The sequence below is a fragment of the Myxine glutinosa genome, chromosome 4, assembly GCF_964187855.1.
Source record: "Myxine glutinosa chromosome 4, kmMyxGlut1.1, whole genome shotgun sequence".
Lineage (NCBI taxonomy): Eukaryota > Metazoa > Chordata > Myxini > Myxiniformes > Myxinidae > Myxine > Myxine glutinosa.
This window is the reverse complement of record NC_136264.1, coordinates 136,031,404-136,057,466: the sequence shown is the minus strand read 5'-3', so window position 1 is coordinate 136,057,466 and position 26,063 is coordinate 136,031,404. Positions and strand designations below refer to the sequence as shown.

General features: G+C 50.4%; 2 protein-coding genes across 3 annotated transcripts in view; one reads left to right on the top strand and one right to left on the bottom strand.

Moving 5' to 3' along the window:
* LOC144891816 (uncharacterized) overlaps positions 1-26,063 on the top strand; it is a 1,036,251-nt gene that overhangs the window by 119,101 nt on the left and 891,087 nt on the right. The window lies entirely within an intron of this gene.
* The window catches only part of UBE2G1 (ubiquitin conjugating enzyme E2 G1), a 45,189-nt gene that overhangs the window by 10,795 nt on the left and 8,331 nt on the right, over positions 1-26,063 (bottom strand). The window contains exons 3-5 of one of the 2 annotated variants that reach the window (XM_078776459.1): positions 20,157-20,254; positions 12,251-12,437; positions 6,391-6,637 (exon numbers count right to left, since the gene is read on the bottom strand). In XM_078776459.1, the coding sequence (XP_078632585.1) occupies positions 6,517-6,637; positions 12,251-12,437; positions 20,157-20,254 (406 nt within the window). In that variant the 3' untranslated portion in view covers positions 6,391-6,516. Of the gene's footprint in view, positions 1-6,390; positions 6,638-12,250; positions 12,438-20,156; positions 20,255-26,063 lie in introns of those variants that run through there. The other variant, XM_068113551.2, reaches the window with a different exon arrangement.

The following is a 26,063-nucleotide window of genomic DNA, read 5'->3' as shown; positions in this document are numbered from 1 at the left end:
CTTGCGTCGTTTCATCTTTCCCAGTCGTCTTGTCCTTTCTATCATTGATTTAGCATAGCGCGATTTGGCCAACGTTATAATCGGGTGTAGCTTGTTAATGGTTCGAACTACGGGTTACTAAACCCGCTCGGTAACCTAAAACCGTAGCTCGAACGGCCGTCTCTTCCCTGTCTCACGACCGAGCGTGGCACTCAGGTCCCGGGAAGGCCCATTCCGACTTTCTGGCCCGAATACCCTGGCGGCGCTGTGGGCGGGAGAGAGCGTTGGGACGACCAGGAACGGAGAGTGGTTAGTAGAAGGAACGGCGGGTTGATCTCCGCAGGGCAACGAGGGAAGCCCTCTCCGTTTCCGTAACAATTGGTGTCTGGGAGTGGAATTACGAGTCCCGCACTAAAAAATTTGTGCTTTTTGTGGAAAATTTGGTCAAAATTGGAGCACCCGATATTTAGTTGAAAAAAATAATAATAATAATAATAAAATTTGAAAGTCGCGCTATGGGAGATCAAGACGGCTGGGTTCCGGTAGAGGAGAGTGAGGCAGGGTCGATCCAGGACCAAATTGAGGGACATGAGGGGAGCGAAGCAGTGAGGGCGGCAGGTTCGCAAAATGGCGGCGCTAGGCATGGAAGAGGAGCGTGAACAACAGGTCGGCACCGCGCAGGGGATTGCGGTAGCGGTACCCGTGCCGCCGATGGACATGCAAGTCCTCATGGCGCAAATAGGGGCCCTGTTGGCCCAGAATAGCGAACAATTGGAACAAAGAATGGGCAAGCAATTAAGGAATGACATGGGGTCCAATAGCGAGAAATTGAGGGAGGACATGGGGGCCCAGATCGGAGGGTTAGGGAGTAGAATAGAGGGATTAGGAAACAAATTTGAGGGGTTAGACAATAGATTAGGGGAAATACAGGAGGGGTTAACGGGGGTAGAAAACAGAATGGCCGCTCAAGAGAATCAAATGGAAGGGATGAAATAGGGGTTAGAGGGGTTAGAAAACAGTATGGAAGGCAAATTGAGGGACATGAGGGACCAAGCGGAAAGGGAAGTTAAACAAATGGGGCAGCATATAGAGGGGGTCAGAATGGGGGTAGAAACTAAATTGGATGCTCACAGGGAGGAAATGGAGCAGATGAGGGTGGCATCTGGGCAGGAGATGCAAGTGATGGGAGGGGAGATCAGAAGAGGTGTGCGTGAGGCGGTCGGAGGAGTGCGCGAGGAGGTGAGGCACTGTGAGGAGCGCATGGAGAAGGAGGTGAGAAAGGGGACTGTAAAATTGCAAGGTGGTATAGAGGAGTTGACGCTGGGAGTAGAACAGCTGACAGTGGGACAAAAGGAGTTGAGGGACCAGGTAAAGAAGAACACAGCGGTAATAGAGGGTTTAAAATCAACACAGAAGGAGATGAAAAAGGACGTAGGGGTAATTAAAAAAGAGTGTCAGACAGTACATGAGGACCTGACGAGGAAAATGAACGAGGTGGTAGAGGTGATGGAAGTTAAAGAGCGGGAGGTGCGGGAGCACATAGAAAAAAATAAGGTGGAGTTAGAGGAAGAACTTAAGGGGGCGCACGAGGAGATGAAGGAGGTGAAGCAGAAATTAGAAGAAGTGGAAGGAGGGGTGAGCGAAATTAAGAAGCGACGGAGAGGGGATAAGAGAGATAAAAGCGGAGTGTAAAAGAATTGGTCCAAAGTCTGTGTTCGGATCGTGATGATGTGCTCATTAACCGGATGAGGGATTCGCAGGTGATGGAGGAGAAGCGAAGAGAAAGAGGACCCGGTGTAAGTGGTGACCAATATGGTCGTGCGTATGATGCACCAGGTGATTTAATAAGCTTGGGGGTCGAGATGGACCCGGATGTTCGTGAGAGGCCAAGAGTGAGGTGTATGGCTGGTCCGGAGTGTATGGAACGAGGGTGCGAGTGAGAGGGTCCGGTGATGGGAGAGGTGCGAGGTGTGAGTGAGCAAGGTTGTGGTGGTATGGAATGGGTAGCGGGTTGCGGAAGCGTGACCCATGCATCGACACCAACAGGGGTAGTTTTTAGAGGGACAGGGGAGGCACGGGAGCCCCTTGGGGGTAACGTACTGTGGGGGCCCGGCCGGTTCGGCCCCGCGCTGACCCCGCAAGGGGCGACGCACGGGGTCCGGCAGGCGGGCAACGACTCACATACGAGGTGGTCCCACAAGGTCCCACTCGCGCCGTATGACGGCAAGAGTGATCTACGAGCGTACCTGGCGCAGTTTGACTGTGTGTAAGGGCAACGTTTGGGGTGAGGACGAAGGTGGAGTACACCTGGTGGCCGCATTGCGTGGCGCGGCGGCGGAGGTGCTGACGGCATTACCACCGGGTGCTCTCACCCTGCCAGCCCTCCGCGACGCCCTAATTAATCGATTCGGCATTGAACAGCAGAGCGAGCTTGTTAAAGCTCAGCTCGCGCTGCGAAAACGCAAGCCCCAGGAAGCCATCGGGGAACTTGCCCACGACATTCGCCGCGCAGTGGGGATCGCACATGCTAACATGGCAGCGGATTCCCGGGAAAGCCTGGCGCTGGACCATTTTATCCAGGCCCTCCCGGATATTGAGCTCCAGCAACAGCTCGCCATGTGGCGCCCGCAGACTCTGAGCCAGGCGGCTGACGCTGCAGCCCGTTGGGAAGCAGCGAGGCCCCTGGCCCGGGGGAGCGAGCGTCACGCAGTGGCGGTCCGCCAGGTGGGACCCCCGATGGAGGGAGGATAGTTTATGGGGTGGCTTTGACAACCGAGCCAGGGAGGGCTTGGTTATATTGATAGGGACTAGAGATTGACATTAGGTAACGTTAAGGTTAGGTAGTGACTGATACCTGTAGTGGGGACGTAGTAGCTTAGTGTTTGATAATGACGTGGGAGCGCTGAGCGTAAGGGAAGATGGAGGAGCGCGAGTTTTAGAAGGGAGTAGACAGAGCAGATGATGCAGTGTGAATGGAAGTGCTGGTGAGCAGCTTCAAATGAGGCATTGGTGAGGCAATGCTCCGAGGTGTGTGTGAGTGTATAAGTGATGAATGAGAGAGCATTGCGGATGAGTGTCATGGTGAGTAGTGAGTGTTGTGGATCAGCGCGAATGCGCTTGGGGGAGAGAAGGGTGCAGGCGGCACCAAGTATGAGAGCACAGGTGTGCAAGTACAGGTGTGTGGAATATATGGAGCAGAGAATGAGTGGTGTGGAGAGAGTTGGAGTAAGTGGTACGGAGTGGTGTGCATGGTGCGAAGGTGTGGATGGGGGAAGAGTGGACCCCTTTCACGAGTACCCGGGGAGGGTAGTTTAAAGAGTAGTTAGAAGGTATAGGTAAATTGTGGTTGGATATTGGCATTTGTGGTGCGGTTGCAGAATGGTATTGTGGATGGGTGCATTGGTGTGGTGAAATTGGCTGGTCATGTGGCCTGTTAGTATGAGTGTGAATGGTTGGGCACTCCGCCACTGTTAGATGTCGGCCAGGTGAGGCCGCAGGTGGGCTCTGGGAGCCGTTAGTGTCAGTGGGTGCCTGAGGATCCCGGGTGTGGATCGGGCAGCCCGTGCCAGAGAGGGCACCGAGGGGGTGAGAGTGCGAGAGGGCCTTCCCCAGTTAGTTAGGTTAGGGTGAGGAGCAGGTGAGCTCGGTAGGCAACAACAGTGGTGGAGATGTGCAGGTGGGCGGACCTGCTGGGAGCGTCACACGACCCAGCCAGCGAAATTGTGCGGGAGCACCGAGTGTTGAATCGGGGAGTGAGACCCAAATTGATGGTGTGCACCACAGATGGTCAATGGGATTTTGGTTCTTCGAACCACATAGAGTAATGAGGGCCAATGGTTTGGCAGGAGAAAGACCCCGGGTAATGTAAAGTTGTTAAAGTCATTTAGGAAATAGTTAGGATTGATGAGCCTGTCGCACCATACGCAGCCACTTACCTGAGGTGATGATGATGACTCCACACCTGTGTTTTCTTTGTTTTGTGTTGCAGGAAATGAGAATTGCTGTTTGGATTTGTGAGACGCATCATGACATGGATGAGACATTGGGGTGATTCCATCTCTCCCTCCTTAGGAGGGACTGATGATGAATTGGTGATGGCAAATTTTGATGTTGAGTTGGAGATGGCAAATTTTGATGAGAGGGTCTGAATAACAAATTCAAAGGGTCAGACCCTAACAAAGGGTCTGAATACTTATGTCAATGTGATATTTCAGTTTTTTCTTTTTAATAAATTTGCAAAACTTTCTAAAATCCTGTTTTCTCTTTGTCATTATGGGGTATTGAGTGTAGATTGATGAGGGAAAAATGAATTTAAACAATTTCAGCATAAGGCTGCAACATAACAAAATGTGAAAAAAGTGAAAGGGTCTGAATACTTTCTGAATGCACTGTATATATATATATATATATATATATATATATATATATATATATATATATATATATATATATATATACATATACACACACGTTACTAACATAATTGCCTTCGATCGTTGTTTGCAAAAAATTGTCTTCACTATTAAGAATGCCTAACTATCCCCAACATTTCCGGAAAATTTCATGACGATCAAACTAATTTTCGATCCAAAAAACGCGATTTTTATTTTTGGAAAAATTGCCTTATGCACAAAAGTATTCTCGAAATCGGCGAAGGCAATTTGACAAATTGCCTCATGCACAAAAGTAGTCGCAAAATCGGCGAAGCAAAGTTGACAAATTGCGCTGAGCACACAAGCGGTCTCAAAATCAGCGAAGGTAAATTAATTTTCAACCAAGTTGAAACGACAATGAAATGCTTGCAGTAAATTTTAAATCAAAATCATTACTTTCTAATAAAGTCTATGCCTCGGTATGAGGGAGTTCATCGTAGAAAAGTTGGTTTTCTACGGTCATCACACGTCTTTCAATGTCTGTAAATCACGAAATTTATGGAGGGTGATCGGCAGAGGAGCCTGAAACAGTGGTATCCAGGACTTCGGCGTCGTTGTGTCGACGTGTTGGGGGAGCAGCGTCCATTTGTCGACGAGGAAAATCGGCGAAGGCAATTATGTTAGTAATGTATCGATGATATATATATATATACATATATATACATATATATACATATATATACATATATATATACATATACATATATATATACATATACATATATATATACATATACATATATATATACATATACATATATATATATATATATATATATATATATATATATATATATATATATATATATATATATATATATATATATATATATATATATATATATATATATATATATATATATATATATATATACATATACAGTATATATATATATATATATACATATATATATATATACATATATATACATATATATAAATATATATACATATACAGTACATATATATATATATATACATATATATATATATATATACACATACATATACACAGGGGGCTGCAAAAGTAGGTATACAGTAAGGAAACAGGTGGATTGGACGTCGGGGAGCCGTTGACTGGCCACCACGTTCGCCAGATCTCACCCCTATGGACCTCCTTTTCTGGGGATGTGTAAAAGACGGTTTTCGCACGCAAGCCACGTTCTGTTGATGCCAGGATTCAGTTCATACGGGAGGCTTGCCAGGAAATTGATGCTGATAAAGACCTTTGTGCCAGAGTGTGCATGGGTGTCCACACTCGACTAGTGGAGTGTGTGAATGCCGGCGGCAAACAGTTTGAACATTTGAGGGATTAATATGTTTATTATTGAGGGATTATATGAGGGATTAATATGTTACGGACGCGGTTTAGATGTTACTTTGGGCCGAGCGGATGGTCCACCGCGACCGTTACAGGATCCCCGATTGGCCCGACTCCCCCAACGTTGACCAGATCGCACCACAGATATTCAATTTGGAAACCTCTAAAGCGACCGAAAGAGAAGGAAGAGAGAAGAAGACAGAGTACGGAGGAATAACAGGATTTATTATACACACAAGCAAAAAGAAGGAGCGATCAAAATTATTTACAAGCAATGGATGGAAGAAGCAGTCACACAGTGCATCGTTAGCTTATACTAGTCAATTTACTTAACCCCAGGACAACGATTAGGACAGACGACGTTCACACTTACACGGGGGATATTGCAGGCAGGTATGGCTTGAGGATGGATGGTTGTTTTTGTGAGGCAATGGAGGGTCCAGCGTGGATTGCTGCCTGGCGCGTCCTTTTCGTGGCCTGCGGCCCCTTAGCTGCCCCCTTAGCTGCAGCGCAGCTGGTCGCACGATGGCTCGCACACACCTGCTCGTTCAGGCGTCTTCCTTCTCTCCAGCAACAACGAGGGACAGCAAGCAAGAGGACGGGGTCAGAGCCAGAGCAAGAGGAAGAGGAAGAGAGGCAAGAGGGTGGAGTGTGTCCCGCGGCGACTTATATTGGTTTCCTCACCGAACCTTCGCGCACTTTCTCGGGGGTTCCCGCTCCGCCCTCTCTTAGCCAAACCCCTTGTTCTGGGTTGGATGAGCGGGGCCGACTTACTCCTCCCCCCTATGACGAGGGGGGCGACCCGTCTTCTCTAGCCACTCCCCTTGGTCGTAATGGCCGCAAATGGCGAAAACCGGTCAGCAGCTGCAGGTAAGGCGCCGTCACATTGCACAGCAGTTCAGTACTGCAATAAACGGTTGCTGTCAAAGCTCAAGTGGGGGAATCCCTGGCACTTGAGCTGCCATGGATCATCGGAGGGGCCTACGCTTTATTTCGTTTGATGCAATGCAGTCAATCTAGTGGGAAACACATATTTAGCCTACATAGAATAAGGAAATAAACTATTTAAAAAGATATATCGTGGCCTGTGTGTAAGTTTCATGGAATTAACTAGGAGGACGGCTGCGACCATTATTTACATTACGAGGGTGTTACACACAACAAAACCATACTTTTCACCTTCGTTACACTTCCTCCAAAATTGTTACACTTCTCAAAATTGTTACACTTCTCAAAACCGTTACACTTCTCAAAACCGTTACACTTCTCAAATTCGTTACACTGCACCCTCCTTTCTTCAGGCCCATCCTCGGGCCTACAAAACTTTAACTTAGTGTGACACGTAGGTGTAATTCCCTCTACAATTAACCTGACCCTGAGTGTGACAATCTTAAAACACAAATAAGTATGTCCCCCTATTGCATTGCACCCTGTCTAACAGACTCAAGCCCACAGCTAACCGAATTACGGAATTGTTCTCAAACTATACATTTACGGTGGGGAGCATTATTTACAGTGACGTTATTTCTTATTTACAACGCAACCCAGGACCTGTGTTTTTTTTTTGTTTTTTTTAGGGAACAAGAAAAAGAAATTCCTGTTGGGAGGGAGGAGACAGCACGCATTGCATCGATGCACCAGTACCAATACCACCAAAGCACCCAAAAGCACCACAAAGCACCACAAAGCACCACAAAGCACCACAAAGCACCACTCAGTGCACAGTCACCACGGTTCATAATAAACACAACAAAACAACTGGTGGTGGTCTTCTCTTTCTCTGCTGGGCCGATGTTCTTCCCGACGTCTTCTGGCTTCATGCGGCCTACTTGGAAATAATAAAAAGCACTACTTGTGTTCATTTTTATTTAGGGCCTCAGGGGCCAACTAAGGGTGGTCCACCTGTTTGGCATAGGTGCCGCCTTACCGAGGTCCGCAAGCAAGATTCCCTGGCCACTATGGCCGGTCTCCAACAGAGGTGCCCTGCCCCAGAACCTGGGGTCCATCAAGTGGTACTTGGCCGCAGAACAGCGGTCCATAAAGTGGTACATCAACGCAATGCATGCTGGTTCTGAGAATCTCGTGCGCACAATGGCCATCTCACGCACGCTCCCCTCGGCACCCAATGGCGCACAGGTCCTCAAGTGGGAGACAAAAGGGGGGAAGACAAATGAACGAGGGGTAAGGTCACAAGGGTACACGTCAATAAAGGAAATGCAGGGTGAAGTGCGTACGGAGAGCGAAGTGAGAAAAACTCGTCCCTACCGTACGTCACCCCCCCGTCACCTACATTACCCTTGCCCTTACCCCATATTTACAAGAATTTACACCTTTACAAATTCGTCACTACGTCTTGTCTTCCCCATCTTTCCCTTCTACACCAAATTCGTCTCCAATCCCTCTACTTCAAAATTTGCCATCATCAATTCATCATCAATCCTCATAAGGAGGAAGAGATGGAACATCAAGCACAATGTCACACCCACGTCATGATGCATCTCACAATCCAAAACATTTGCATTAAAGAAAAATAATAAAACATGGCATGGTGTGGAGTTACCTCATCTCAGGTGAGTGGATGCAGATGGTGCGAGGAGACTCCAATCCTAACTATCCTCTAAATGACCTTAACACTCTTTACACTACCCGGGGTCTTTCCCTGCCAATCCATTGGCCACTTACACTATGGGTTCTAACAACCAATTCCCAATGACCAAACTGTGGTGCTTCTCAATTTGGGGTCTCACTCCCCCGATTCATCTCCCGGTGCCCTCGCACAATTTCTGGGCTGCGACGTGTAGCTCTCCCAGCAGGTCTACCCACCTGCACACCTCCACCACTGCAGTTGCCACCCGAGCTTACCTAGCTCCTCACCCTAACCTAACTAACTGGGGAAGACCCCTCCTGGCTCTGTCACCCCACTCGGTGCCCTCTGGCACTGGGCTACCCGGGTCCGTCCTCCGGATCCTCGGGCCCCATCCACAACAACTCTACCGGCTCCCAGAGCCCACCTGCGGCCTCACCTGGCCGACATCCTCACAGTGGTGGAGTGCCCAAACCAACTACACACACTAACAGGCTACACGCCCAGCCATTTCCACAACACTAATGCACCCATCCAAACATCATTCTTCCGCTCGCACCACAGATGCCAATATCCAACCACAATTTACCTGTACCCTCTACCTAACACTTACACTACCCACCCCGGGTATCCGTGATGGGGGTCCACTCTTCCCCCATTCACACCTTCGCACCATCCACTCCACTCCATAGTTTCCATCCTACTCACTCCACGACCATCCATTCCAATACTCCATATATCCCATACCATTTATTCCATACACCTGTTCCTCATACCTGTTGTTGCACACCTGTGCACTCTCACCTGGTGCCACCTGCACCCTCCTCCTAGACCATTTGGTCAGCACAATACACAATCACCTTCACTCACTCATACACTGCTCCATCCACCTGTTCAGTTGCACACCTGTGCAATCACACCTGTTCAATCCTCAAACACACGGCATCATCTCTTCTAACTACTCCCCTCTGAAACTTGCGCTTCCCAGTCGCCCCTTTAAACTATTGCGCTCCCACGTCATTATCATCCAATCTACTCTACCTGCGTCCCCACTACAGGTATCCTTGTCACTAACTAACCTTAACGTCACCTAATGTCATCTTCTAGGTCCCTACACACAATATCCTAACCCACCCGGGCTAGTTTTCACTGCCATCAACCCCATAAACTAGTGCTCCTTTGCCCCCCCTGGTGTGAGGGATGGTGGATTGCCCATCCCACCACATCGGGGAGGTCCTACTATCAATTTCGCACACCTAAATCCAACCAATCAAAAATTTTGCCAATCATCTGCCAATCACCGTACCAATCATCAAATTTCGCCTTTTTCTAATTTTGGGGCCAAAACACTAACCTCATCACCCGTCTACTTACTAGATCCTCTCGGTGCGCCAATTCCCTTCTAAAGCTCGGCTTCGTACAGCCGAGCAATGAATGCGGGTTGTTTTGTGCCAGCGGCTGGATACGTCCCGCATTCGGGGCAGGGACGGGGGCTTACCCGGGCCGAGATCCCACGCACCACCTCGGCGTGGAGCCATCCAATGTCCCGATCTCGACCTGCCGGCACGTCTCAACAAAAAGTGGTCGCCATGACGACCCTTCCTATCGGGCTGCCCGCTCCGCCTAGTGGAGCACGGACGCGGCCGTTCCAAGCGAGGCCCAGCGTGGATCGCGTACGGCGGTCCTTTCGAACCCGCCGTGGCTCGGATCCCCGCTGGTTCTCGCGGCACGCGAAGCCCGGCATGCACCGAGGGCCCGATTCGGCTAAAAGTCGCTCTAACCGCTAACCCGGTTACCGTCGATGCCTCACCTGCATGCTTACACGCATACGCTACCCCTTTCTTGCTCATACCTCCAGCTGTTCCCATGCTCCTCGTACCTTTCCTTACACACCTCGGTACACTCATTCCACTCACAGCCTTGGTCACACACCTGACCACCGAACACTTTGGCACACATTCGTTGTTCGCACACCTCACCAACACACCTCTTCGCGCCCCTTCCTCGGTCACCTCCTCTGTGACAATCACAGGTGTGCTTTCACTCGCACACCCAACCACGTGCCTCACGACCAACTCAAGTGTGCATTCCCACACACGCTCTTCCATTCCAGGTGTACATCCTCACTCACCTGTCACAACCAGCTCACGCTCCGTGTCACTCTCCCTACTTTCACCTCCACTCTCGGTCGCGCACTCACCCTTACTCTTGACAGCGCACTCTTTTCTCATGCCCCTGTCCGTTACACACCTTTCTCGCGCATCCTCTTGCGCACACTCTTTCGTTACATCCTCTGTAACTCTCACCACAGGCGTGCATTCTCCTTCACTCTTGACAGCGCACTCTTTCCCCATGCACCTGTCCGTTACACACCTTTTTCGCGCATCCTCTTTCGTTACTTTAACCGTTTCTATGTGCGTCCTTACCTCCCGGTCCTTCGTCTCCATTACTTCTGTCACCTCTTCCAACCTCTTCGTCAATCCCTCATGTACCATTTGACATTCCTTCTGTGTCGCTATTAATTCATTTTTAATGTCCTTTTGTGTCGCTTTTAAACCCCCGATGATTGCAGTGTTCTTTTCCACTTGGTCTGCTAATTCCCTTTGTCCTATTGTCAGCTGCTCAACTCCCTTCGTCAGACCCTCTATGCCCCCCTGTAACCTAGCCGTATTATTCCTCACCTCTTTCTCCATACGCTTCTCACCTCGCTTTATCCCCTCTTTCATCTCCTCCATCACTTTTGTAGATGCCACCCTCATCTGTCCCAATTCCTCCCTCTGAGCATCCAGTTTACTTTCTAACCCGATTTGCACCTCCTCTATCTGGTTCCCCATTCGTTTGATTTCCCTGGCAGATTGTTCCCCTATTTCCCGCAACTTTGTCTTCCATCCTATTTTCTAACCCCATTAACCCATTTTTCACCCCCTCTAACTGATTCTCCTGGGCAGCCATTCTATTTTCCACCCCCGTTAACCCATTCTTTACCTATTTTATCCCGTTGTCTAACCCCTCAAAATTATTGTCTAACTTCCCAAATTTCTTGTCTAACCCCTCACCGGTACCCCTCGCTTCGTCCCTCATTACCCACAATTGCTCACCCTGAGCATCCATCCGGTTCCCCATTACCCCCATTTGGCCCTCCAATCGCTCACCCTGAGCATCCATCCCTTTGAAATTATCGTCTGTTTTTACCATAAAGGCCATCATCTGTTTCATAAACAGGTTCCAATTCATTGGCATCTCGGGTTCGGCTACCGCGACCATGGGCGCGGCTAAATTTGGTGCCGCAACAACCATGTGCACGAGGACGCCATCTTGTGCGCCCGAAACCTCGTGCGCGAGAGCGCCATTTTGTGCGTCTGATACCCCCTCAACCACATCCTCCATATACATTTCCCCGAGGTCCTGGGTTACCCCTAACCCGTCTATCTCCCCCACCGACATCCGATCGCCTTGATTGTCCATGGCGCGATCTCAAAATTCGGGTTTTATAAAACAAAATTTCGGCAGCTCGTAATTTTGACCAAAAATTTTTTTCCGACACGTTTTAAAAATTTGGTTCGGGCCTCGTATCTCACTCCTCGACACCAATTGTTACGGACGCGGTTTAGATGTTACTTTGGGCCGAGCAGATGGTCCACCGCGACCGTTACAGGATCCCCGATTGGCCCGACTCCCCCAACGTTGACCAGATCGCACCACAGATATTCAATTTGGAAACCTCTAAAGCGACCGAAAGAGAAGGAAGAGAGAAGAAGACAGAGTACGGAGGAATAACAGGATTTATTATACACACAAGCAAAAAGAAGGAGCGATCAAAATTATTTACAAGCAATGGATGGAAGAAGCAGTCACACAGTGCATCGTTAGCTTATACAAGTCAATTTACTTAACCCCAGGACAACGATTAGGACAGACGACGTTCACACTTACACGGGGGATATTGCAGGCAGGTATGGCTTGAGGATGGATGGTTGTTTTTGGGAGGCAATGGAGGGTCCAGCGTGGATTGCTGCCTGGCGCGTCCTTTTCGTGGCCTGCGGCCCCTTAGCTGCCCCCTTAGCTGCAGCGCAGCTGGTCGCACGATGGCTCGCACACACCTGCTCGTTCAGGCGTCTTCCTTCTCCCCAGCAACAACGAGGGACAGCAAGCAAGAGGACGGGGTCAGAGCCAGAGCAAGAGGAAGAGGAAGAGGAAGAGAGGCAAGAGGGTGGAGTGCGTCCCGCGGCGACTTATATTGGTTTCCTCACCGAACCTTCACGCACTTTCTCGGGGGTTCCCGCTCCGCCCTCTCTTAGCCAAACCCCTTGTTCTGGGTTGGATGAGCGGGGCCGACTTACTCCTCCCCCCTATGACGAGGGGGGCGACCCGTCTTCTCTAGCCACTCCCCTTGGTCGTAATGGCCGCAAATGGCGAAAACCGGTCAGCAGCTGCAGGTAAGGCGCCGTCACATTGCACAGCAGTTCAGTACTGCAATAAACGGTTGCTGTCAAAGCTCAAGTGGGGGAATCCCTGGCACTTGAGCTGCCATGGATCATCGGAGGGGCCTACGCTTTATTTCGTTTGATGCAATGCAGAGTCAATCTAGTGGGAAACACATATTTAGCCTACATAGAATAAGGAAATAAACTATTTAAAAAGATATATCGTGGCCTGTGTGTAAGTTTCATGGAATTAACTAGGACGGCTGCGACCATTATTTATATTACGAGGGTGTTACACACAACAAAACCATACTTTTCACCTTCGTTACACTTCCTCCAAAATTGTTACACTTCTCAAAATTGTTACACTTCTCAAAACCGTTACACTTCTCAAATTCGTTACAATATATATACAGGGAGCTGTAAAAGTAGGTATACAGTAAGGAAACAGGTGGATTGGACGTCGGGGAGCCGTTGACTGGCCACCACGTTCGCCAGATCTCACCCCTAAGGACCTCCTTTTCTGGGGATGTGTAAAAGACAGGGTTTTCGCACGCAAGCCACGTTCTGTTGATGCCAGGATTCAGTTCATACGGGAGGCTTGCCAGGAAATTGATGCTGATAAAGACCTTTGTGCCAGAGTGTGCATGGGTGTCCACACTCGACTAGTGGAGTGTGTGAATGCCGGCGGCAAACAGTTTGAACATTTGAGGGATTAATATGTTTATTATTGATATGTTTATTTTTGATATGCTATTATTGATATGCTTGTATAATCAATAAAATACGTTTTGTGCGCACATTTTGTTTTTCATTACTATATACCTACTTTTGCAGCCCCCTGTAGCTATATAATTATATATATATATATATATATATATATATATATATATATATATATATATATATATATATATATATATATATAGGCAGCAGCCAGCCCCCCCATTCCCCCTTAACCCCAAGAAGAACCCCAGGAGGCATTTGGAACTGCGGTACAAGAGGTTTATTACAGAAATTATTAATTAACGTGCACGGAATATTTTCAGTCCATGCGCCAAGACGGCAGGTCCCGGCGCACGGCAGCATGACCCACATTAACAAGAAGCAAGTCGTGATGCGTACAATGCACGAGGAAGCGCCTCGAGGCCATCCACCGAAAATCCGAGAGTTCTCACCGTCAAGCCAGTTATTATACATGGTTCCCCCCACGTCCCCCTACCCTCATCCCATACTGGGGGATCAGAGGTGGTCCAGACAGTGAGGAGCCGGGGGGGGGGGGGGGCAAGGCCACAGGGAGGACATAATATTTCATTTTTAGGGTGCAAGGAATCCAATGTACCGACCGACCTTGGCAGCGGAAGACCTCCCAGGGAGGTCTTCGGGCGGGGAGTGGAATTGTCATGTATGGTTAGACTGCCCTCAAGAGGTTTGGGAGGGTTTAGCGGGGGGGCAATACTCAGTATTCTAATGTACTTGGTGGGGATATTTGGGTGCCCCTAATCATTGCCACGACACATTATATATATATATATATATATATAAAACTGTGAGAAATAGTAGAAACTCCACAGTACGAGCAGGGCGTCTCATTTGCATTGAATAAATAATCGGGAGATTGAATAAGACGGACGTAGCTTCAGGGCTTCGATCTTGAGATCTTTAAAGATCGAAGCCCTGAAGCTACGTCCGCGTCTTTTTCAATCTCCCGATTATATATATATATATATATATATATATATATATATATATATATATATATATATATATATATATATATATGCATGTGGCGAAGATGTCCTCGATGGTATGATATGAAAGGACAGCTCAGTTGTGAGCTTGCTCTCCTCTTGAACAAACGGTACAGTATTGGATCACCTATGGAGATGAATCCAAACAAGATTGCCATCCTGATGAAGCATCAGCAGTGGGCACTGCATCTTGGAGAATGTAGTGCTGCTGCTCGAGGCAAAGCTCAAAGTCTTAAAGCTAATTAAACCAAAATATTTCATGCACTAACTTGGAAACCAAAGTAGTTAGTATCATCTTACTATAATTCACCAAATGTCCGTCTGTCCGTTCAAAGGTATCGCAAAAACGGCTGAACCGATCGCAACAATATTTTGGGTGGGTATTCCTGGGACCCCTTGGAGTGAAATAGGCTATTGTGGCAGACACAAGCAAGAGGACACAAATTCAACGCACCAGCAGGTGGCGCGAACGTCCAGGCGGGGAACTGGAAGGCATGCCCCGCCTATCGACCGATCGGCCACGCCCAGGGACTAGGCGTGGCCCCGGCACAAATATGCAGGCTCCAAGCTCGAGCCCACCCAGTGCTACAGTTTGAGCTTTCCTAATAAAGGCTCTTTTGGTTATCCAACGCGTTGTGGCCTACCTTCTTGGCAAGCAAGTTGTGTGCGTAGCACCGCACTTCACTGGTGACCCCGATTGGTTCAGCCGTTGCTGTCCACCGAACGCGCCATGGCCAACAACGCCGTCACGGTAAAACTCCCGGAGTTTTGGGAAGCACAGGCCGATGTGTGGTTCGTGCAGGCCGAGGCACAATTTCAGCTTCGAGGCATAACGGCGGATGAGACCCGTTACTACCACGTGGTCGCCTCCCTCGGGCCCGGCACTGCCGCCCGAGTCATGTCCATCCTGCGGCACCCGCCGGTCGACCACAAGTACGGGGCGCTCAAACGTCTCATCGCCACGTTCGGCCTCACGGCGATCGAACGGGCCGACCGTCTCCTAGACCTTCTCGAACTCGGCGACACGACCATCCGTGCGGATGGATCATATGCTGTCGTTGCTGGGTGACCAAGCCCCGGATTTCTTATTTCGGGCGCTCTTCCTACGCCAGCTACCCGCACAGGTACGCCTCGCGCTGGCCGGTTCCAAAATAAAAGAACCCCGCGCCCTGGCTACAGAGGCCGACAAGTTCTTCACGGCTTGCGACACGCGGTCGGGTTACGGTGCGGCCGTCGTGGATCCCGAGGCTGATGCTGCTGCGTCCTCGTGGCCGCTGCCGCGCCCCGCCCACCACCACCACCGCCGAGAAAACCGCGGCCGCCGAAGCCCACGCCGCCGCAAGCCTGGTGCTCTTGCCACGCCAGGTTCGGCCACAAGGCTAGGAAGTGTTGCCCGCCATGCTCGTTTTAACAAGTCGGGAAACTACCAAGCCGGCGCTCGGTAGCGGCCCTGAGCGTCGGCCATTCCGGCAGCCTCCTCTTTATCACGGACACCTTGTCTGGGCGCCGTTTCCTCTGCGATACAGGAGCGCAGGTAAGCGTCATCCCAGCCTACACGTCCGACAAGCGAACCACAGGCCGGGGCCCCGCGTTGCTCGTCGCCAACGGTACACCCATCCGCACGTTCGGGAAGCGCTGCCTCTCCCTGCGGTTCGGAGGGCAGCGCTTTCAATGGTCGTTCGTGACCGCCAGCATGCCGATGGCATTGCTCGGTGCGGACTTCCTATGTGCGAATGGGTTGTTGGTCGAAGTAAAGCACAAACGGCTCGTCCAGGCAGAAACCTTTAGCTCGCTCGCTTGTTCGCTGAGCAGCTCACTGAGCGGCTCACCGAGCGGCTTGCCAAGCGGCTTGCTGGAGGGTTCCGTCCCGGCGAGTTTAGTTTGCACGCTTCCGGCAGTGGACGACTTTACCCGCCTCCTCGCTAGTTTCCCGGCCCTCACGCGGCCCACCTTTTCAGCGGTGGCCGTGAAACACGGGGTGGAGCATCACATCCCCACGGTCGGGCCGCCGGTCTATGCCCGGGCACGCCGACCCGAGCCCACGAAGCTCGCCGTGGCGAAAACGGAGTTCGCCACGCTGGAGCGGCTGGGGATCGTACGACGCTCCAACAGCGCTTGGGCTTCCCCGCTGCACATCGTGCCGAAGCCCGGCGGGGGATGGCGGCCGTGCGGGGACTACCGCCGGCTCAACGATGCCACCACCCCCGACCGCTACCCGGTCCCGCACATTCAGGACCTTTCCGCCCGGTTGGCCAACACAACCGTGTTTTCGAAGGTGGACCTCATCCGGGGCTACCATCAGGTCCCCGTCCAACCGGTTGACGTCCCGAAGACGGCCGTCATCACGCCTTTCGGCCTCTTCGAATTTCTGAGGATGCCCTTCGGGTTGAAGAATGTGGCTCAGGCGTTCCAGCGGCTTATGGATAGGATAGCGTCTTGCGCGACTTACCTTTCCTGTTCGACTACTTGGACGACATCCAAGTCGCGAGCGCGTCCCGGGAAGACCACCTGCTCCACCTCCGCACGCTGTTCGAACGACTGGGCCAGCATGGCCTAATCATCAACCCTGCCAAGTGCCGTTTCGGTGTCACCACCATCGACTGCTTGGGGCACCGCATCACCAAGCACGGGGCCGTCCCGCTACCGGCCAAGGTGGAGGCGGTCAGGGATTTCCCACGGCCCCGCACGGTCAAGGGGCTCCAGGAGTTCCTGGGCATGGTGAACTTTTACCACCGCCTCGTGCCCCACGTCGCCCAGCTCCTCCGCCCCTTGCACGAGGCCCTTCGGGGCAAGCCGGGCAAAGGTGACATCGCATGGTTGGAGCCGATGGCCGCGGCGTTCGCAGGCACAAAGCTGGCTCTGGCCGACGCCACCATGCTGGCGCACCCGGCGCCCGATGCACCGATCGCCCTCACCACCGACGCGTCGGATTACGTGGTGGGCGCGGTGCACGAGCAATGGGTGCGTGGTGCTTGGCAACCGCTGGCGTTTTTCAGCCGGCAGCTTCGCCCGCACGAACGCCGGGACAGCACCTTCGACCATGAATTGCTCGGACTCCACCTGGCGGTCCGACACTTCCGCCATCTGCTGGAGGGCCGCCCGTTCACGGCCTTCGTTGACCACAAGCCCCTTGTGTTCGCGATGGCCAAGGTCGCCGAGCCATGGTCGGCACGGCAGCAGCGCCACCTCTCTGCCGTGTCCGAGTACACGACGGACATCCGTCACATGGCGGGTAAGGACAACCCGGGGGCGGATTGCCTTTCCCGGTCCGCCGTGCACGCGGTCCACCTCGGGGTCGACTATGCCCGGATGGCGGAGGCCCAGACCGCCGATCCCGGCGTCCAGGCCTTGCGGACCGCTGTCACGGGCCTCCGCGTCACCGAGGTGCCGTTCGACGTCGCGGCCACGGCCCTCCTATGCGACGTCTCCCTCGGCCGGCCTCGCCCCATCGTGCCCGCTGGCTGGCAGCGTCCGGTGTTCGACGCCATCCACGGCCTGTCCCACCCTGGCGCGAGGGCATCCCAGAAACTCGTTGGGGCAAAGTTCGTCTGGCATGGCCTCCGGAAGGACGTCCGCGACTGGGCCAGGACGTGCCTCGCGTGCCAGCGCGCAAAGGTCCACCGCCACACTCAGGCACCGTTGGCCCCGTTGGCCCCGTTGGCCCCGTTCACGGTGCCCGAGCGGCGGTTCGACCACGTGCACGTCGACTTGGTGGGACCTCTACCCCCCTCGCGAGGGTTCACCCACCTCCTCACCATGGTCGACCGCACCACACGGTGGCCGGAGGCCGTCCCATTGGCGGCGACGTCTGCGGCTGAGGTGGCGCAAGCCTTTATCGCCACTTGGGTTGCCCGGTTCGGTGCCCCATCGGACATCTCGTCCGACCGCGGCCCCCAGTTCACCTCGGAGCTCTGGGCCATGGTGGCGCAAGGGCTCGGGGTGAAACTACACCGCACCACGGCCTACCACCCCCAGGCCAGTGGCCTGTGCGAGCGCTTTCATGCTCCATGAAGGCCGCGCTCCGGGCCAGCATCTGCGACGGCGGCTGGGTCGACAGACTCCCCTGGGTCCTGCTGGGCCTCAGGACGGCGCCCAAGGACGACCTGCGCGCGTCCTCGGCGGAGCTGGTCTTCGGGCAATCACTGCGGGTACCGGGTGAATTTATCCCCGACTCCACGGCTCCTTGGTCCGCGGCACAACAGCGCTCCGCCCTTCAGGAGACCGCCCGGAGGTTCGCCCCGGTGCCAACGGCACACCACGGTTGCCCGCCTTCCCACGTCGCCCCGGAGCTTCGCATGGCCAAGTACGTGTTCATCCGGCACGACGCCCACCGGGCACCGCTACGGCCCCCGTACGACGGGCCCTTCCGCGTGTTGGAGACCGGGGACAAATTTTTCACGGTCGACATCGGCGGTGCCCCGGATCGCATTTCCGTGGACCGCCTCAAGCCGGCCCACCTCGATCCGGACCACCCCCCGCCAGCGGCTCTGCCTCCGCGTCGAGGCCGCCCCCCCCGGCGGTCGGACCCCCGGCACCCCCCAGCCGCGCCACCCACCCAGACCGGCACCCATCGCCAGGGGGCATTTCGGCCGGGTCATCCGGCTTCCGGATGCTGGACGCTCAATTTATCATGGGTGAACCTAGACGATCGCCACGGGAGGGAATTATCGAGGCCAGTATATCGCCTTGGAGAGCTTAAGTACTCGTGATCACCAATCCTAATCACCGGAAACGAATGGTAATTGACTACTCACAAACGATTAATCGTTATGCTCAATTGGACGCATACCCACTCCCCAAGATGGACGATATGGTACGGGAGGTGACTACCTACCGGGTGTTCAGCACCTTGGATCTCCGTAGCACGTACCACCAGATACCTATCAGAGAAGCCGATCGGCCATATGCCGCCTTTGATGGGCCCTCGATGACATCATAGCCAAAGAGCAATTAAAGGATGTGTTTGTGTACGTGGACAATGTAACCGTCTGTGGCCGTGATCAGGCGGACCATGATGCAAATTTGCAGAGATTATTGGCCGTGGTGCGAAAGTACAACCTGACCCTCAACAAAGATAAGTGCAAGTATTCAGCCAAAACTATAGACCTGTTGGGGTACACGGTGACCGACGGAGAGATTAGGCCCGACGCAACCCGCTTGCAACCGTTGCTCGAGATGGCCCCTCCCTCTGATCGGGCTGCGCTGCGCAGGGTGTTTGGTCTGTTCGCGCATTACTCAAAGTGGATCCCACGGTACTCAGAGAAAATCAGACCTGGTTGTTTGTTCCCGGCGACTGGTTGCACCCTTCCAACTCCTTCTCCTTCTCCGTCTATTTGGATCATGTCAGGTTACCAATTTAGCGTGGAAGAAAATAAACCCAAGACGTTCAGATTCCGAGTCAATTCTTCATTAAACCGCACCAATAAAACCTTTCAAAAACTCCTACCAGGAAACACCATTCCAGAAAATCCCCCAATAAACTAAAGCTAAAGCGTATTCACGTATTACAAAACCAAAGACAAAATGATGCTGCTATAAGATGTCACAAAAACACTTTCAAACATCACGTCACTATTTTGATCCCCACAAGCATGCGATATGTCAAACTAGACTGCTGATTGGGAAAATAGGATAACGTTAGGAGGACATTGGTCTTAAACTCACCATTTGGGTGCCAGATGTCAGTGATAAATCGCATTTTTGGTGGCCGCAGAGGATAATCCTTTGGGAAGGTAAGGTGAGCTTTAAACACACCACCTTCACTGTAATGAGTGAGACATCAGAGTATTAGGGGTATGCTTTGAGAATACAAGTTAGCTCATGCAATTTATTCTCCACTCATTTAATAAAGAAAAACACCAATCTTTGTGAGATTTAGCTCAAATTGATAAACTACATTAACATTTCTCAAGTATAACCAAGTTAACAAGCACACAGTGAGAATTGCTTTGTAATACATGCCCCCTACCAGTCCCAATGAATGTTCTTATTCTGTATGTTATCATAATGAAGCCATGTACCAAGTTTCAGTTCCACATGTTAAAGGGTATGGGAAAAAAAGTGTGGAAAACCACAGGTCGGACAGCAAACCTAGAGTCCCCACCGGTGAAACCGGAAGGGGACTAATAAACTATAGATAATTGTGTTACGTCGGGGGATGGGGGGGTAGAGCAATATGTAGAGCAGCTAGACCTGAATAGGTAACATGCTTCGAGATGTCGCGATAGCTAAAACCCACTATGTACCTTTAAGTTAGTATGTGTAGGCGTTTGTCGGGTTAAGATGTATACTTGTGAACCTACCAGGAGGTTCGTGTGTTAAGTAGAGTTAGGGATTAAAGAGTAGCGCCATTGTATGTCTCACCTGGTCAGCCAAACCTTTGTCCCTTTTGGCACCGCAACCACTTAGACACCATAGATAGGACCTTTAGTACAACACTAAATAATGCCCTCCCCTGACATGACTTGGGAAGGAAACCAGGTCAGGACACCGCCGCATGGCCGCCGCCATTTGCACCTCCGACAGGCCTAACCAAGCTACATGCCACGCGCTATGACCACACCACAGGCCTGTGATTCGGTGGAGGCAACCGATTGGGTGGCGCGCCAAGGCTGACGTCACCGCCACGGAGGGATACGAGGGGCAGCAGGACTTTTTGTGAGTGAGGGAGTTGGCAAGCAGAGATCAGCGAGCGCCGAACGCAATTGTGGAGTCTGGCAGTGGGTCTTGCGCCGCCGAGTGAGTCTTGAGAGAGTTGCCCGAGTTGAGGAGTGGAGAAGGGTTTTCCCAGCCAGAGCAGTTGGCAAGCGGTTCGGACAGAGATCCCGGCCCTGGCAGTTGCGAGCAGTTGACCAGCTCGGTTCACAGTTCACGGTTTGAGTTGGCAGTCCCGGTGAGATCCGAGTTGACTTGTCGACCGTGCACGAGGGTAGACCTCGTGGTGATCGGTGCTTGGAGCTTGGAGCGAGGTGTGCCGCGGGACGAAAGGAGCCGCGTGTGGGCAACGGAGATTGAAGACGACGGACAGATACGAACGAGTTGCGCGTTCACAATTACATGACGTGTTCTTTTCCTTAATTCAGATTCCCTCGTCTCGTTTCTGAAATCAGTCGTGTGGGGACGTCCCAATTAGCGTGTGGGCAACGTAGATTTCAAAATGTAGATTTTGGCAGTTTAACCATAAGAGGGTTGCTGGCAGATCTTGTGCTACCTGTAGGAATATTTAGGGGACAGACCACAGAGAGCTGAGGGAGCTAGGCCAGAGAGGAGTCGGTAGAAGACAGAAAGACCACCAACCTGCCTGCGGTGAGTGAGTGAAAGCCCCTCGGGGTTAGCTTCATCGCAGGAGATTCCAATGATTCTGAAAGCTTTGGCTTCAACAGCGTGAAGCCGAGCTAGGTGTGAGGCAGGAGCACCGGCCCAGAGGGGGAACAGTATTCCATTGAGCTGCGGATGAAAGCCTTGTATGTGGTGAGGAGCTCAGGTGTGCCAAGGAAGGACTTCGTCCAGTCGGCGACTGGCTTTGGAGGCCAGCTTGGAAATGTGGTTTCCCAAGAAAGATCATGGCAGATTGTGAGACCCAAAACCCCTGTCTTCCACTCTGCCATAAAGCCCAGATCGGTGTAGTGTTGCAGTGATGGTTGTCCTTTCATCACTGTCTTGAGATGCAGTTCATCACTGTCTTGAGTTGTTCCAAACTTCTTCCATTTAAGAATTATGGAGGCCACTGTGCTCTTGGGAACCTTCAATGCAGCAGAAATCTTTTTGTAGGCTTCCCCAGATCTGTGCCTCGACACAATCCTGTCTCTGAGCTCTGCAGGCAGTTCCTTTAACCTCATGGCTTGGTTTTTGCTCTGATATGCATTGTCAGCTGTGAGACCTTATATGGACAGGTGTGTGCCTTGCAAAGTCATGTCCAATCAATTGAATTTACCACAGGTGGACTCTAATCAAGGTGGAGAAACATCTCAAAGATGATCAAGAGAAATGGGAGGCACCTGAGCTAAATTTCAACTCTGGGAGGCACCTGACCAAGAAACCGATGGTCACTCTGGCTGAGCTCCCGAGATCCTGTGTGGAGATGGGAGAAACTTCCGGAAGGACAACCATCACTGCAACACTCCACCGATCTGGGCTTTATGGCAGAGTGGCCAGACGGAAGCCTCTCCTCAGTGATACACACATGAAAGCCCACAGAATCTTGTTTCTCAGTCTGAGTGTCCGTTAGGTGCTTATTTGCAAACTCCAAGCGGGCTTTCATGTGTCTTTCACTGAGGAGAGGCTTCCGTCTGGCCACTCTGCCATAAAGCCCAGCTCGGTGGAGTGTTGCAGTGATGGTTGTGCTTCTGGAAGTTTCTCCCATCTCTACACAGGATCTCTGGAGCTCAGCCAGTGACCATCGGGTTCTTGGTCACATCGCTTACCAAAGCCCTTCTCCCCCGATTGCTCAGTTTGGCCGGGCGGCCAGCTCTAGGAAGAGTCCTGGTTGTTCTAAACTTCTTCCATTTAAGAATTATGGAGGCCACTGTGCTCTTGGGAACCTTCAATGCTGCAGAAATTTTTTTGTAGGCTTCCCCCGATCTGTGCCTCGACACAATCCTGTCTCTGAGCTCTGCAGGCAGTTCCTTCGACCTCATGGCTTGGTTTTTGCTCTGATATGCATTGTCAGCTGTGAGACCTTATATGGACAGGTGTGTGCTTTTCTAAATCATGACCAATCAATTGAATTTACCACAGGTGAACTCCAATCAAGGTGGAGAAACATCTCAAAGATGATCAAGAGAAATGGGAGGCACCTGAGCTAAATTTCAAGTGTCATAGCAAAGGGTCTGAATACTTATGTCAATGTGATATTTCAGTTTTTTCTTTTTAATAAATTTGCAAAACTTTCTAAAATCCTGTTTTCTCTTTGTCATTATGGGGTATTGAGTGTAGATTGACGAGGAAAAAATGAATTTAAACGATTTCAGTATAAGGCTGCAACATAACAAAATGTGAAAAAAGTGAAGGGGTCTGAATATTTTCTGAATGCAATGCATCTCGAACATCCTCCTTGTCTAACACATATCTCTAACACTGCACATAGCACATATCTGAAATGATGCACTTGCATAGAATCTCAGAGCCACGGACAATTGGTGGAGGGGATTCAGCACATTGCTCCTCATTGTCGGATGATCCAGGTCATCTTGCATTATATTCAGCAGCCAACAAAATGATTCCTTTGAGAGTCGAACTCCAGACAAATTTGATATGGTCATACTTCTCGAGGATTGAATCCATCCACAAAGATCCTCAATGCATGTCTGCGAACTGCCCTATTCCTATCCTCTTCTGCCTCCTCTTGAGCGAATTCACGCACTCCTAACGCATCCATATTCACCGTCCCATGTAAACTACGAATTACAAGACGTGCAATTCTTATACATCCCTTTACTATGGTTATTCTCTGCAGACTACTGAAATCAGAACTGCAATAACTTCAGTTACCGACGATCCTTACTGCAGTACATGAACCACAATAGCATAACCTACAGTGATTCTAAAGTTAACAAACTGCCAGAAAGTATGAGAGTACAACTGCAGTTGCTAACTATACCATTTTAGCCGAATGCTTGTTTAAAAAAGGCCTTAAACACACTCTTAAACGTGCCCTCGCAGTGGAAGAGTTGTTATTTAAACGCTTGTGATTAGGTTTTGATCTTGTGATGAGGTTTTGATCTTGTGATGAGGTTTTGATCTTGTGATTAGGTTTTGATCTTGTGATGAGGTTTTGATCTTGTGATGAGGTTTTGATCTTGTGATGAGGTTTTGATCTTGTGATGAGGTTTTGATCTTGTGATGAGGTTTTGATCTTGTGATGAGGTTTTGATCTTGTGATGAGGTTTTGATCTTGTGATGGGGTTTTGATCTTGTGATGGGGTTTTGATCTTGTGATGAAATTTTGATATTGTGATGAGGTTTTGATCTTGTGATGAGGTTTTGATCTTGTGATGAGGTTTTGATCTTGTGATGGGGTTTTGATCCTGTGATGGGGTTTGGATCCTGTGATGGGGTTTGGATCTTGTGATGGGGTTTGGATCTTGTGATGAGGTTTTGATCTTGTGATGAGGTTTTGATCTTGTGATGAGGTTTTGATCTTGTGATGAGGTTTTGATCTTGTGATGAGGTTTTGATCTTGTGATGAGGTTTTGATCTTGTGATGAGGTTTTGATCTTGTGATTGGGGTTTTGATCCTGTGATTGGGGTTTGGATCCTGTGATGGGGTTTGGATCCTGTGATGGGGTTTGGATCTTGTGATGGGGTTTGGATCTTGTGATGAGGTTTTGATCTTGTGATGATGTTTTGATCTTGTGATGGGGTTTTGATCTTGTGATTAGGTTTTGATATTGGGATGGTTTTGATATTGGGATGGTTTTGATATTGCGATGAGGTTTTGATCTTGTGATTAGGTTTTGATCGCACATTAGATAATCACTCTTCGGTGATTGGCGATTAACTTTGAACTGGTGATCATTGCACGATTAGCGATGCTACAAGTGTCCAACTCTTAAAAACGCCTTTAGTAAATTCAGCCCAATGAGTTTTACCTATATAGAGCTGCCTAGCACTATGCTGCTGTACTCTTACCACCCCTATCTATTAGCATCCCATAATGTTTCTCTTGTATAACACACTGCAAAACTGCCCGTTGCATTAAATAATCCTCGTTTTCTTTATTCATACCCATCACCAACAGCTTAAATTTTCTTATGGTAAACTGCATCCACCAAATTTTATCAAATCTATGAAAGCATCTAGATTTTAGACTTTCCTGAATCTGATCACCCCCTCTCTGCTGTCTACACTCGTATCAAGGTTTTCAATCATCTGCAAATTTGGAAAACTGACTAACACAACTGTCCAGATCATTGATGCAAATATAAATAATAATGGTCCTAGAAGTGATCCCCGAGGTACCCCACGACTTACATCCTCCCACTCACAGCCACTCTACTTCCTATCACAAAGCCAGCTTCCAATCCAGTTAGCTACCCAACCAGCCACTCCACAAGCCCTAACCTTAGCTAACAACCTCCATGTGGTATCTTATCAAATGCCTTCTGAAAGTCTAGATATATAACATACACTGCCCTTCCCTCATCCACCCAATCAGAAACTGCTTCATAGAACTCCAATAAATTTGTTAAACATGACCTCCTTTTGGTACATCCTTTAATTAGTTTGTATTCATTTAAATGTTTCCTCATCTAGTCCCTAATTAACATCTCCAGCACCTTCACTACAACTGAAGTCAAACTAACAGGTCCATCTATAGTCCCCAAATTCCTCTTTGGATCCCTTTTTAAATAATGGTGTTACATTTGCTACTCTCCAATCCTCTGGTACCTGTCCCGACTCCAGTGAGCTATTGAAAACATCGGCTAACATCCCACCTGGATACTCAGCAACCTCCCTTAAAACTCTCGGGTGCATATTATGAGCCCAAAGATTTAATTACACTGAGCTTTCCAAACAGTTTCTTTACTTCCTTCATTCATTCATTCCAACCTGGACCTTGTATGAAAGTCC